The following is a 13,964-nucleotide window of genomic DNA, read 5'->3' as shown; positions in this document are numbered from 1 at the left end:
CATACAGCCCCACTTCAAAAAATCCAAACTATCCTTTTAAATGGTTACACTCTACACCATTAGTCCTCTTTTGTAGTATAACTCTGTTTGAATTATGAACGTTTAGGTGAGCGAGGGAACCTGATGCCTGGTGCACGGCCCATGTCGCCAGCCTCCAAACACCGTCAGGAGAACCGCTCACCAAAGCAAGAGAGTCGAGGAAGCCGCTCATCAGAGCAGAGCAGGATCAAGACAGGGGAGGGCGGGCTCTCAGCCAGCGAAGCCCTCATTCTGCGGTCGGACACGGCCAAACTAAGGTCTGACTCTCACAGCCGCTCTCACTCGCCCAATCACAACACTCTGCAGGCTCTGAAGGCAGATGGGAGAACCCCAGGACTTCGGGCCGAGTCCCCGAATGCTGGCTCTCGCTCCTCCTCTCCCAAACAAAAAGGCGTATCCTCTTCAGGCAGGTCTAGTCCCTCCAGCACCTCCTCCCAGCACTCCTCCTCAACCAACCATGACAAGAACCTCCCACCTAAAGTCAGCCCCTCCTCCAAAGCTCGTCTGGACCCTCCCAGAGAGAGGTCCAAATCCGATTCTTACACTCTGGACCCAGACACACTCAGAAAGAAGAAGGTTCCACTCACAGAGCCACTTCGGGGCAGATCCACCTCTCCCAAACCTAAACTGTCTCCTAAAGATCCAAACAAAGGACTGATCAGTAATGCAGAGAACCGTGTTCCTTCTCCACATGTGACCCAGGAGAACCTCCACAGTGAAGTGGTGGAGGTGTGCACCTCTAGTGCTCTCCTCTCCAACGAGGATGTCAATGATGAGAATGTGGAGGTCCGCAATGCTGAGGAGGGATCATGCAAGGTGCACTTCAGTATTGGCAAAGCCCCCGTCAAAGAGGAGCTGGAGAGCCGCTCCTCACCCAAAGTCAGCCGCAAAACCTCCAGCAGACACACGCGCCCTAAGAAGGACAAATCTGGGCCTCTCTTTAAAGGTGAGAGCACATCAAGGGTTACAGAGCCCGCCAAACAGGCCATGTCACCCTCTGTGGCTGAATGTGCGCGAGCAGTCTTCGCAGCTTTCCTGTGGCATGAAGGCATTGTCCATGATGCCATGGCCTGCTCCTCCTTCCTGAAGTTCAACCCAGACTTAACCAAAGAGCATGCCCCCATCCGCAGCTCCCTGGGAGGGCAGGGTGCTGAAGAGAAGGAGAGCAAGCTAAAGAACCGCCACTCCTTAGAGATTTCCTCTGCACTGAACATGTTCAATATTGCTCCACACGGGCCTGACATCTCTAAAATGGGAAGCATCAACAAAAATAAGGTGCTCTCCATGCTGAAAGAGCCTCCTCTGCCAGAGAAGTGTGAGGACGGCAAAGGTGACCCCATTTCCTATGAAACGACTTCTCATCCCTCTATGAGGGCCAAGTCAATTTTACCATTAACATTACAACATCTGGTGGCGTTCTGGGAGGACATCTCCTTGGCCACCATCAAGGCAGCCACTCAGAACATGATCTTCCCCAGCCCGGGGTCCAGTGCTATCCTGAAAAAGAAGGAACACGAGAAAGACAGTAAGAAGGCCAAGAAGGAGAAGAAGAAAAGAGAGAAGGCAGAGGTGCGTCCGAGAGGTAATCTGTTCGGGGAGATGGCACAGCTCGCCATGGGCGGACCAGAGAAGGACACCATCTGTGAACTCTGTGGGGAATCTCACCCTTACCCTGTCACCTACCATATGAGACAGGCTCACCCAGGTAAGAATCCAGGAGGTTCTGCTTAGAGTTTGGTACTACACAAGACTATAAGACCCTCGAAAACCATTTATAAATGGTTTAAAATTAGGTTAGTAAGTAGGTTGTAACACTTTATTTATTCAACATTTCATACAGTGAGGGCTCACTTTGACAAGATTCAGTTACTGATTGCTACTAAGTAGTCTTACTAATGGGTTATTAAGATGAGATAAAATAATCCTTTAATAGGCCCATGATGGGGAAGTTTGCTGTCGTATAGCAGCAAGGGATACAGGAAAATAGAAAAGAAGCATCAATAACAAGCAATAAATAATAAATAAGTAAACAAGCAATATAAACAACAGGAAATAAAGAAATAGCAACAGTTTAAAGAAGAGGAAATGTAACAATACAAACAGTAATTTAGAACTGGCCAAAAGGAGTCGTATTGTTAAGTGTAACATACATGACCATTATTAATACCTTATTTACCATGTATAATCGGCAAAGGGAGCCTTGTGCCATTATCACACACACAGACAGGCCACTCCCCTGCATTCATGCATGTGTGACTGTGGCCTTATTTTAATGTATACAACCTATCACCATCTATTAATGGCTAGTAATAGAAACCATTAGTCTTATTGTAAAGTGGTACTGAATTTGTAATTTTGAATAAGAGCATTCACCTTTAAATAGTCTCTTTGCATGTCCATTTCACAAAACTATTTTGATTAAAATGACTTATAACTTTACAAGATGTACTTTGTGCCTTTAACATGCCTCCTTGGTATTTCTGTTGCAGGTTGTGGCCGATATGCTGGAGGCCAGGGCTACAACAGCATTGGCCACTTCTGTGGTGGCTGGGCTGGGAACTGTGGAGATGGAGGCATTGGAGGCAGCACTTGGTACCTGGTGTGTGATCGCTGTCGGGAAAAGTATCTGAGGGAGAAACAGACTGCCGCCAGGGAAAAGGTAGCCTACTGCTGCAAGGCTTTAGTAGTTGACGGTGTTCCTGAACACATCACCATACTGACCTCTAAGACTTGAATCGTTTATTCATTCAGACTTTATTTGATCTCGAGTAATCATTGAGGGATTTACAATTTTGTTGAGAATAGAACAAAATAAATACAACAACAAAACTAAACTTCAAGTGTGGAGTAATTTGTAATCATAGTTTTAAATTAGCCTGTAGGTACAAGTGCATTAAGGTTTAATCTGTTGTAAAGTGTTTGAAGTGTGTGCAGCACAAAAACTCAAAGCAGTTTTTCCAAATTCAGTGTTTGCATTGTAGGACTTTGAGCAATAGCCCAATCCTTGAAAGAAAGAATAACTATTGGACCAGTTTAATAATTTATGATGGTAAGTTTACATTAATCAAAACCCATCTGCATGTCCTTTGCTAGGTGAAGCAATCCAGAAAGAAACCTCTGCAGGTGAAGACTCCAAGAGCGCTGCCCACGATGGAGGCCCACCAGGTGATTCGGGCAAATGCTTTGTTCCTGCTTTCCCTCAGCAGTGCTGCCGAGCCCAGCGTGCTCTGCCACCACCCTCCCCGGCCCCTGCACTCACAGCTTCTTCCCAGTCTCAAGGAGGGTGTTTCAGACGAACTGCCCAATAAAATGGGCTGTCTCTACCTTCAGACACTAGCCAGGTAGCTAACAGCTCAATTAATAAATAACAGGTTGTATTTTATAAATAAGAAAACCCTACGGTAATATGCTTGCATGATGATTTCAGTCTCTCTCTTCTCTCATCCCTCAGGCAACACACTGAGAACTTTGGGGCCTACCAAGATGATAACCTCTTCCAAGATGAAATGAGGTACTTACGCTCAACATCCGTTCCTGCGCCCTACATTTCAGTCACACCTGACGCCTGCCCCAATGTGTTTGAGGAACCAGAGAGCAACATGAAATCAATGCCCCCCAGGTAACGTGTAATCTTACTACTATATTTTTAATGACTTCCACTTTCCCTTATTAGCATGCTTACAAACTGTGACAGTTACTTAATATTGTTATTATTATTATTATTATTGTTACTTATTATAACATATTTCCTCATACACCACCACCTACTCTTTATAAAAGGCTCAAGGCCCAAATGTACTGAAAGTGCCCAACTGTATCTCCTCTGTAGTTCCTTCAGTAGCAGTTTAAATTGAGCACATAAGGACCATTGCTTTGTCAGCAAATATATTTCTACATTTTCTTAAGAAAATCTTAATAATTCGGGTGCTATATTTAAAATCTGAAGGGTTTATGTCTCTATGCTCTCTTTTAGTCTTGAGACCAGTCCAATCACAGACAGCGACACTGCGAAGCGTACAGTGTTTCAGAGGTCATACTCTGTCGTAGCATCTGAGTATGACAAGCAACACTCACCTTCTCCAGCTCGGGTCAAAGCCGTGCCCAGACGCAGGGTCCATAGTGGTGATGCAGGTAATCACATGTTATCATTTGAGAATTGATTAGTGATACTCAAGGCTAAGTGAGGCATCATCTGTAACATCAACCTGCTCTGTTCCTCATACAGAGGTGGGATCTTCCCTGTTACGGCACCCATCTCCTGAGCTATCCAGGCTGATCTCAGCCCACGGCTCCCTCAGTAAGGGGGAGAGGAACTTCCAGTGGCCTGTCCTGGCTTTTGTAATCCAGCACCACGACCTGGAGGGCCTGGAGGTGGCCATGAGGCATGCACTGAGGAAGTCTGCCTGCAGGGTGTTTGCCATGGAGGTACAGGCTGCAATATCTCTCCAAAACTCAGAGCTTAGTCTTGCTTTAATTATTGCAGTTTATGCAGCGGTGACACAGGGTTATAGACAGTTAGTTGGCTGGATATTGCCAGTTAATCAATTGGATTTGTATACCTAATTAGCAGCAGTAGTAGTACATAATTAAGTTGCACTCCAATATAGTTTATCTATAGTAAGAAGACTGATTACTATTATTTTCTCTTTATGTCTCTGTCAGGCATTCAACTGGCTGCTGTGCAATGTGATCCAGACCACCTCCCTGCATGACATCCTTTGGCATTTTGTAGCATCTCTCACCCCATCACCCTTTGAACCTGAGGATGAAGAAGACGATGAGAACAAGGGGAACAAAGAAATCGTGGAACAAGTAATGAGTTGTTAAATGTAGAAAAGCCTGCAGCATAACTTTTGCTTTGTTGTTGCATCTTTGAATTATCTTCTCTCTGCACCCTGCAGGAAAGAGACCTTGGTGTCTGTGAACACCCTCTGTCAGACATCGTTATTGCCGGGGAGGCAGCTCATCCTCTCCCCCACACCTTTCACCGCCTCCTTCAGACCATCTCTGACCTCATGATGTCACTTCCTAGTGGCAGCTCACTTCAGCAGATGGCACTAAGGTACAGTGTCTGAACGACTGAAAAAATATACCTACCATTTCTTAATGGGTTAATTTTAAATTGTACTAATTCAGGGGAAATATTTTAGATTTCTGCTTTCTACTAAATAGGGAATAGGTTTGTCTAGAGGTTGCATCTCGTCCATCATTTTGACAGACAGTGTAGAAAAAATTCCTTCCTTATTAATGTGGTTAAAGCCACTTGCTGGCTTCATCCTCCACCATATTAATCCCTCTTTATTCATCTGATTTATCAACCACTTCATAATTATTGAGCTCAGTGTTGCTAACCTGGAAAGGACTGTGGCTAGATTTAGTTTTTAAGACCCTCTTAGGACCTTTACTTCTGACCAGCAACTGGTGACAAATTTAGAAAATCAAGGAAAGGCAAGAAATATATTATAGTGATATGTGGGGCAGGCTGGTTTGAGCTTGTCTCTCTTCCTTCCAGATCTCTGGATATGTAAATAGTTCATTTAATCATTTGAGGGTAGACTGCCCTCAATGTCTTAATCTGTCAAAATGATAGACGGCCTTAAGATCTTTCTATCATTGTTAAAAAAATATGGTCATTGTGAGAAAATATTCTGTTAATGCAACCTCTGGGTTTGGCATATTTATTTAATTTAAATGAAGTGCAATTACTCATTACCGCTTTTGCACTTTTGCCGGCTTCTTGTGCGTGTTAAGAGAAAGTAACTGAGCGACTTATTCTTCTAGGTGCTGGAGTCTCAAGTTCAAACAGTCCGACCACCAGTTCCTCCACCAGAGCAACGTTTTCCATCACATCAACAACATCCTGTCCAAGTCAGATGATGGAGACAGCGAGGAAAGCTTCAACATCAGTGTGCAGTCAGGCTATGAAGCAATGAGCCAGGTAAGAAAACAACCTCTTGCTTTCTTATGTCACATCTGTCTTGTGTTGGACAGCACAGATTTAATCAACAATAAGGGATTTATTATTTGTCATTAATCTGTGTTCATGACATGCACTAACCCGATGCTGACATATGTGTTTGTGATGATAGGATCTCTGCCTAGTGACCTGTCTGAAGGACCTGACCAGTGTGGTGGACATCAAGACATCCAGTCGACCCGCCATGATTGGCAGCCTAACAGACGGCTCCACAGAGACCTTCTGGGAATCTGGAGATGAGGACAAAAACAAGACAAAGAGCATTACCATCAGCTGTGTGAAAGGCATCAACGCCTCCAATGTGTCTGTTCATGTGGACAACTCCAGAGACATCGGGGTAAAGGGGGCATTTTTGGGGGAATAAAACACTGCTTGTTGTAGTATAAATGCATTAAGGCTATGATGGAATTACTGATAATGTTATTTATGAGCGTTGTCTGATGGATTTCCTCTGTCATATCCACAGAACAAAGTCACATCTGTAACATTCCTGTGTGGAAAAGCAATAGAAGATCTCTGCAGAATCAAACAGGTATGGTCCATCACTCTTCTATTAATGTGCAGTATAACCATAATCTGTTGATTTTATTATACCAAACTACTGCAGATTTACATGCACATGTGGCAGAACAGTGAACATCCCTTTTGCATGCCTTTTCATCCAAGGTTGACCTCGACTCGCGCCACATGGGCTGGGTGACAAGTGAGCTTCCTGGAGGGGATCATCATGTGATCAAGGTGGAACTGAAAGGTCCAGAGAACACCCTGAGGGTACGCCAGGTGAAGGTCCTTGGTTGGAAAGAGGGTGAGAGCATCAAGATTCTGGGACAGATCTCAGCCAGCATGGCCCAGCAGAAGAACTGTGAGGCCGAGACTCTGCGAGTGTTTCGCCTCATCACTTCACAGGTCTGTCTAACTGCTTCATCCACATGCTTACCAAGTTGTTTTTCTATTATCATACTTTATTCTCTGTTTGAAACTTTGATTTTGCACGTATTATAGGGTAACTTTAGTATTTTTCAACCTGGACCCTATTTTGGCATGTTTTTTTCTGTCTGACTAATGTGAAATAATGATGTGATTAATTTGAAATTGGTCCAGTATTGAGGGAGAGCACTGAAGACAGCAGAAGCAAGAATGAACTGCAATATAATTCATCTGGGCAACTGTGCATCATCAAAGTACGTCCAGTAAAAGTGCCACTGAAGGATCATTGACAGCTCTTTTCTTAGAGAGTGAGACGTTTTCTTTCACCAGAAATAGCTTTGTTATTGCTCTCAGCAAACTAACCAGACTCTCTTTGCAAAACTGTTATTTTAATATCGTCGTCATTTTCGTTCAGAGTCGACAAGAACAAAAGAAAACTCACGCATGGCATTGGATGTGAAAATATTGGGAGAGGAGCGAAATAGAGGAATGGTTTCACAAGGGTTTATTTCGACCAAACAACCAGAGTTGATGATAGTTGGAACAGTGTAAAAACGAGTCAAGATGTTTTTGGAGAGTTTTATTTTGTTTCTGTCGAGTTTGAAATATGAGAATGTTAAAATTACAGTTTGGTTAGAAACAGCTGTTTCTGGTTAAACAAAATGTATCTTACTCTTTAAAAACAGGTCTATCTCTGTAGTGATAATTTTTTAAATGTTGTTAAAAACTTATACTAACAGTCTGACTCAGTTGAGCCTGTCAGTGGCAGAAACAAGTACTTTTAGTGGACTTACTTTGATGATCTGCAGTTGCCTGGAGGGATTATGTTGCAGCTCAGTTTTGTTTTCTCACATCTGCCAGCTGCAGCGCTTTCCCTTAGAAGTGGACCAATTTCCAAAATTGTTGTCCCCATTTGTCACTAAGACACAAAAACACGGCAAAGTTAAAAAAGTTTTTGATGAAAATAGCTGTGGTCTCTTGGAAACTTTACTATTGCCACTTTGTTGTGTATATTTAGGTTTTTGGAAAACTTATCTGTGGAGATGCAGAGCCGACTCCGGAGCAGGAGGAGAAAAACCTGCTCTCATCACCCGAGGGAGAAGACAAGGTCTGCGCTGTCACATTATGAAAAATTTTCTTTTTAACTGACTCAAATATTTAGTGATCTTCAATCCAGTGTTTGACACTTAGTGTTTTCATAAACAGGCACCTTCTGACGCAGACCTTAAAGAACACATGGTGGGAATCATTTTCAGCAGGAGCAAACTGACCAACCTCCAGAAGCAGGTAAATAGTCAGTTCCTCGAACCATTTAACAGGATGAGTTAGTACAGTCTCAGCTCTTTAACCTAATGTGTGTATTCATTTCCAGGTGTGTGCGCACATCGTCCAGGCCATCCGTATGGAGGCCACACGTGTGAGGGAGGAGTGGGAGCACGCCATCTCCAGCAAAGAGAACGCTAACTCGCAGCCCAGTGACGATGACGCCTCCTCAGACGCCTACTGCTTTGAGCTCTTGTCCATGGTTCTTGCTCTGAGTGGCTCCAACGTCGGTCGCCAGTACCTCGCTCAGCAGCTAACACTCATGCAAGACCTGTTTTCTCTGCTGCACACGGCTTCCCCGAGAGTACAGAGACAGGTGGGCGATGGCACACACACACACGCTGACACACACAACTAGAGGTTTAGTCATAGGCAGTTTTCTATTTAAAGATACCTTGTGGAGTTTTCTTGTAAACAAACAAATTTATGTTTGCATTAAAATGCTTTGTGTGCATGTTTGAGGTCTAGCTAACATGTTGTGGGTATTTCCTTCCTTCCACTGCCCAGGGTGATAAACATCCAAAAACAATAAGCAATTAAATGTATTTCCTAGAAAAATGTACACAGAGGAAAAAGGCATACTTCAAAATAACAAACATATCTGAAATATAAAACATAATTCTTCTTATAATGTAGAATATAATGTTTTAAAAGCTGGATGGTTTACATCAATGCAATAATGCTCTGGGAAACTGTAAAGAGCATTTTTCACAGTTTTTTGACACTGTGTAGACTAAACAATAAATTAATTGTGAAAATAATCCTTAGCTGCAGCCCTACCTGCCATTATAGGGAGTGTCAGCTTATTTGTGTATGTGTGAGTAGGTGACCATTTTTAAACATTTAGCTGACGTAGTTCAAGCCTTATCCGTTTAAATGAATTTGTGGTTTGGAGTTAGTGTGCAGGTGTAAGCATTTGTTTTGTATGTACATGGTTACACATTGTACAAATTATGTTCTTGTTTGCTACCTGATCATGACCCCATCTCAGGTCACGTCACTGCTTAGACGCGTCCTTCCAGAGGTTACACCAGTGCGACTTGCCAGCATCATTGGGGTGAAGGCTCTGCCACCAGCAGACATCAGTGACATCATCCACTCCACAGAAAAGGGCGACTGGAACAAGCTCTGCATCCTGGACATGTTCCTGGGCTGCATTGCAAAAGCCCTCACTGTGCAGCTGAAAGCCAAAGGCACCACCATCTCTGGCACCGCCGGCATGGCTGCTGGCAAAGGGGTCACCACGGTCACGCTGCCCATGATCTTCAACTCTAGGTGAGTTAGTTTATCAATTATGTGTTATTGACACATTTGTGGTAAAGTTTTCTTGGTTCTTCAACTTATTACTCCTTTGTGTCATGCTCAGCTACATCCGCAGAGGGGAGAGCCACTGGTGGATGAAGGGCTCTACTCCTCCTCAGATAGCAGAGATCATCATAAAGCTGGTTAAAGACATGGCAGCTGTAAGTTCTTGTTGTTTTAATCAATCTTTCCGTTTAACTCTCTGAAAGGCTACATTTGATATGGAGCCACATTTTTCATCTTTGTCATTTATTTTAGTGTTTTCATGTGTTGTTTTGCACTGGAAAAAGTACTCTTAAGACAACAAATTGCTTTTTTTAGGGCCACCTATCAGATGCTTGGTCCAGAGTCACCAAAAATGCAATAGCTGAAACCATCATAGCCCTGACCAAAATGGAGGAGGAGCATCGGTCTCCTGTCCGCTGTATCGCCACCACAAGGGTATGTCATCATAGGCAAAGCAAACCTATGTTTGTTATCTATGCTGACAAATAAAGAGTATAATTAATTAATCATATATTATATCCTGTTCTGTCACATAGCTGTGGCTGGCCTTAGCTTCACTGTGTGTGCTGGACCAGGACCACGTGGACAGGCTGTCCTCTGGTCGCTGGATGGGCAAAGATGGACAGCAGAAGCAGATGGTGAGAACAATAAAAAAAAATCACTAACAGCTACACTGTGTGAAAATAACTGACAAGTAATCCAAAGATTAACAAATGGATTTCCTCGTCTTCTATCTACAGCCCATGTGTGACAATCATGACGATGGTGAGACAGCAGCCATCATCCTGTGTAACATGTGTGGCAACCTCTGCACTGACTGTGACCGCTTCCTCCACCTGCACAGACGCACACGCTCTCACCAGAGACAGGTTAGTGTTGGTCCACACAGTTCCTGTTATTCCTCCAGTCATGGTGAAAACTGAACTGCTGCAGGTGGCCCCTGCAGAGTGTGGGAGGTTATGTTACTGTTTAAATCAATGCAAAAAAGAAAACATAATAGTTAGAGTATTCATTCTTTTTGCAGCAGAAAGCTAAGGCTTTTTTCTTTTCCATCATCATGTAGTACACTCATAACACACGTCAATAGAATGCATTAAGTGCAGTACAATACATTGTGACAGCACAAAGTGGCACTGTGAAGTGGTGCCATCAGAGAAGTAGTCAATATTTCATGTCAGAGAGAGAAAAAGAGAAATATAATTGAGCCAGGAGTTTTGAGCTTAGATTGTCCATATTTTGGGATATGATGCAATTTAAATAATTTAGGAAAAGGCAATAATAACCAATGTAGGCACTGGGGAACTGTTTCTATTACAGATGAAACTATCAAAACATATTTGCACTCTTCAAAAAAATAAAAATGAGCACATCTCAACTTAAAAATGTGAATAGTATGAATAACTCATATTTCTCCATTTGGAAATCTTTTTGATCAATATGTTTTATGTGTTTGTTTGGTGAAACTTGATGATAAAAATGTCTGATTTAAAAAAAAAATAATACATTTATGATACGGTTTCAATATTTTTTTTTTATCAATTATTATGTTTTACTGACTTATATAACATTTTAGCTTAGGCTGAGCAAGTTTAGGGATATGAAGCGTTTAAAAGTACTCCAAGAAATAACATCGGAATTAGCTAAAATACCAGCGTAATTCAATTCCATTGCAAAGTTTAAAGGGTTAATTTCTAGATAGTTAAGTACTATTATTAGTTGGATAATACATAGTAGAAGTGTTTAATCTTTTTTTACATTGCTTCTTTCAGGTGTTCAAGGAGGAAGAAGAAGCCATAAAGGTGGATCTTCATGAAGGCTGTGGCAGGACCAAGCTGTTCTGGCTCATGGCTTTGGCAGACTCTAAGACTATGAAGGCTATGGTGGAGTTCAGAGAGCACACAGGTAACGGAGCATACCACCATGCTTTTTTGGGTATGACTACATGGGTTAATGGCTGGCCCTAGTGCAATTATTTCGACCCCATCACACTGATTATTTTTGCAGGTAAACCAGCCTCCAGTAGCTCAGATGCCTGCAGGTTCTGCGGTACGAGGAATGGAACCGAGCTGTCAGCGGTGGGCAGTGTCTGCTCAGATCCCGACTGCCAGGTACAAAACATCAACTGTTTACAAGAAGACTTAACCACTTATTATCTGTATTCCTTGTCATCTGGGTAGTGACATAATGAACAAACAAAATAGCAGAACTAGGGCTTTGCTTTTTTTATATTCAAAGCTTCTATTGATGTTTTCCAATGAAGCTTTGAATGTTGTCATATTTTATGATGTCAACAAAATCCTCAATTTGAAAGAGCCACCCCTGGAATCTGATTCAACAAATAGTACTACTAACATACTAATAATATTATTGTAGCCTAATCTTTATCTGCAACTTTGCAGAAATATGTTGTTTAAACAGAATGAATACACATACAAAAATAAAAGCTGCACAGCATTTGAATATTGATGTGAACATGATAAACAAAGCTTTGAACTATTCAATACATCCCTACACAAATCAAACCTAAATAATTATGCTTTTATTTTAACAAACATCTGTCTCTCCTGTGAAAACAAGTGTCTTTTTATGTGTTCCCTATATGCAATTATATCATAATATGGTTATATTAAATCATTATAACTATATACCATAAAGATAGAAAAATCATCAGAACCAGTTTTGCAAAATTTCAAAATGCAGATGGCAGATGTATTGGTACTGTTCCTGAACCCAAAGATTTTGGTGTTTCCTTGATAGTGTCAAAAAGAATCTTCTGTGGTGAGCCTTGTAAATAATGGATGAGGTGTTGTCCACCCACCGCAGAGAGGAACAAACACCTACACAGGATGCCTAATGCTGAACGTAGGGTTATGTGGTTAAGTGTTTTATATTTTATACATACTGTGGTTCATAAGTGTCACCAGTTTCTGTCATGCCATCTGCCTTAGGAGTACGCTAAACTAGCATGCAGCAAAACTCATCCTTGTGGACACCCGTGTGGAGGAGTGAAGAATGAGGAGACCTGCCTTCCATGTCTGCACGGCTGTGACAAGAACACTGGCTGTCTGAAACAGGATGCAGATGACATGTGTATGATCTGCTTCACAGAGGCCCTCTCTGCGGCTCCTGCAGTCCAGGTACTGCAGCTCTACATATGAATGTTTGCCCATCAAGTTAAAGAGGTTTCTCATTTATTAATGTTTAACTCTTTGTTCTGTTCACAGCTGGACTGCACTCATGTGTTCCACCTTCAGTGCACTCGCCGTGTTCTTGAAAATCGCTGGCTCGGGCCCCGGATCACGTTTGGGTTCATGTTATGTCCCATTTGCAAGGTAAGATGTCACCTGAGCCTCTGACCGAGGATTAAGCAACAAAGAAGCTGAGAACTGTTTCCATCATGCTTTGATTCAGTTGACTGAGCTCAGTTTGTTACCATGCTTTGTTGAACATTCTCTGTCGCTGACTGTGACCGCTTTGTTCACTGTCTTCTTTGTGGAATGACGCTGACACATACACAGTAACTCAACAGAATGTCTTCATAAACGTGGGCTGGTTTGTTTGTTTCATTGTTTGCCTCCAGAACAAAATCAATCACTCGGTGATCAAGGACCTGCTCGACCCGATTAAGGAGCTCTATGAGGATGTGAGGAGGAAGGCTCTCATGAGGCTGGAGTACGAGGGTCTGCATAAAAGTGAGGCAATAACTACACCAGGAGCACGTTTCCACAACGACCCTGCAGGCTTTGCCATGAACAGATATGCATACTATGTCTGCTACAAGTGCAAGAAGGTACAGTATATTCTAAAGTCATTTTTCATTTAAATGTAATTCAGGCATTTGAGAATTAAAGGTTGACCTTATTTCCAGGCCTACTTTGGAGGAGAGGCTCGCTGCGATGCAGAGGCAGGACAGGGAGATGACTACGACCCCAGCGAGCTGATCTGTGGAGCATGCTCAGATGTGTCCAGGGCTCAGGTAGGTTATTGATGCCTGTGAGGATCCTGGCTTTACTCAGGCCAATTTAAAGAAATAGTTTGACATCTTGGGAAATACTCTTAGTGTCTTTCTTGATGAGAGTTCGATGAGGAGATTGATATCAGTGTTCTGTATCCTTAATATGAAGCTGCAATCAGCAGGCACCTATCTTTAGCACAAAGACTGACAAACAGCTGGCCTGGCTCTGTCTGAACCAAAATCTAACATGTTACATCTTGTCTGTGGAAACTTTTGTTTGGTCAAGTTGTGGTTTTACAGGGAATTACTTGCTAGACATTTGTTTGGGCAGGTGTCATCACTGTGAGGTTGTCAGAACACAGCAGAGACAACCAGCAGGGTGGCTACAGGTCCTTAAAAGTGTCTTCCCATTCCCATTTACCAATAAAGGGCCCT

General features: G+C 42.6%; 1 protein-coding gene across 3 annotated transcripts in view; it reads left to right on the top strand.

Moving 5' to 3' along the window:
• mycbp2 (MYC binding protein 2) overlaps nt 1-13,964 on the top strand; it is an 85,315-nt gene that overhangs the window by 68,432 nt on the left and 2,919 nt on the right. For all 3 annotated transcript variants that reach the window (XM_084724667.1, XM_084724668.1, XM_084724666.1), the window contains 26 exons: nt 107-1,744; nt 2,529-2,698; nt 3,133-3,380; nt 3,491-3,658; nt 4,013-4,170; nt 4,265-4,464; nt 4,702-4,851; nt 4,941-5,101; nt 5,821-5,977; nt 6,129-6,353; nt 6,483-6,548; nt 6,683-6,922; nt 7,962-8,051; nt 8,150-8,230; nt 8,316-8,582; nt 9,258-9,541; nt 9,633-9,729; nt 9,890-10,009; nt 10,111-10,212; nt 10,315-10,443; nt 11,344-11,476; nt 11,579-11,682; nt 12,523-12,711; nt 12,799-12,906; nt 13,155-13,364; nt 13,443-13,550. In XM_084724667.1, coding sequence (XP_084580793.1) covers nt 107-1,744; nt 2,529-2,698; nt 3,133-3,380; nt 3,491-3,658; nt 4,013-4,170; nt 4,265-4,464; nt 4,702-4,851; nt 4,941-5,101; nt 5,821-5,977; nt 6,129-6,353; nt 6,483-6,548; nt 6,683-6,922; nt 7,962-8,051; nt 8,150-8,230; nt 8,316-8,582; nt 9,258-9,541; nt 9,633-9,729; nt 9,890-10,009; nt 10,111-10,212; nt 10,315-10,443; nt 11,344-11,476; nt 11,579-11,682; nt 12,523-12,711; nt 12,799-12,906; nt 13,155-13,364; nt 13,443-13,550 — 5,603 coding nt within the window. The remainder of the gene's footprint in view (nt 1-106; nt 1,745-2,528; nt 2,699-3,132; nt 3,381-3,490; nt 3,659-4,012; nt 4,171-4,264; nt 4,465-4,701; nt 4,852-4,940; nt 5,102-5,820; nt 5,978-6,128; nt 6,354-6,482; nt 6,549-6,682; nt 6,923-7,961; nt 8,052-8,149; nt 8,231-8,315; nt 8,583-9,257; nt 9,542-9,632; nt 9,730-9,889; nt 10,010-10,110; nt 10,213-10,314; nt 10,444-11,343; nt 11,477-11,578; nt 11,683-12,522; nt 12,712-12,798; nt 12,907-13,154; nt 13,365-13,442; nt 13,551-13,964) is intronic.

The sequence above is a fragment of the Lutjanus erythropterus genome, chromosome 8 (genome assembly GCF_056507025.1).
Source record: "Lutjanus erythropterus isolate fLutEry1 chromosome 8, fLutEry1.hap2, whole genome shotgun sequence".
NCBI lineage: Eukaryota > Metazoa > Chordata > Actinopteri > Lutjaniformes > Lutjanidae > Lutjanus > Lutjanus erythropterus.
Note: the sequence above shows the minus strand (reverse complement) of the source record. Positions and strands in the feature narration are given on the sequence as shown.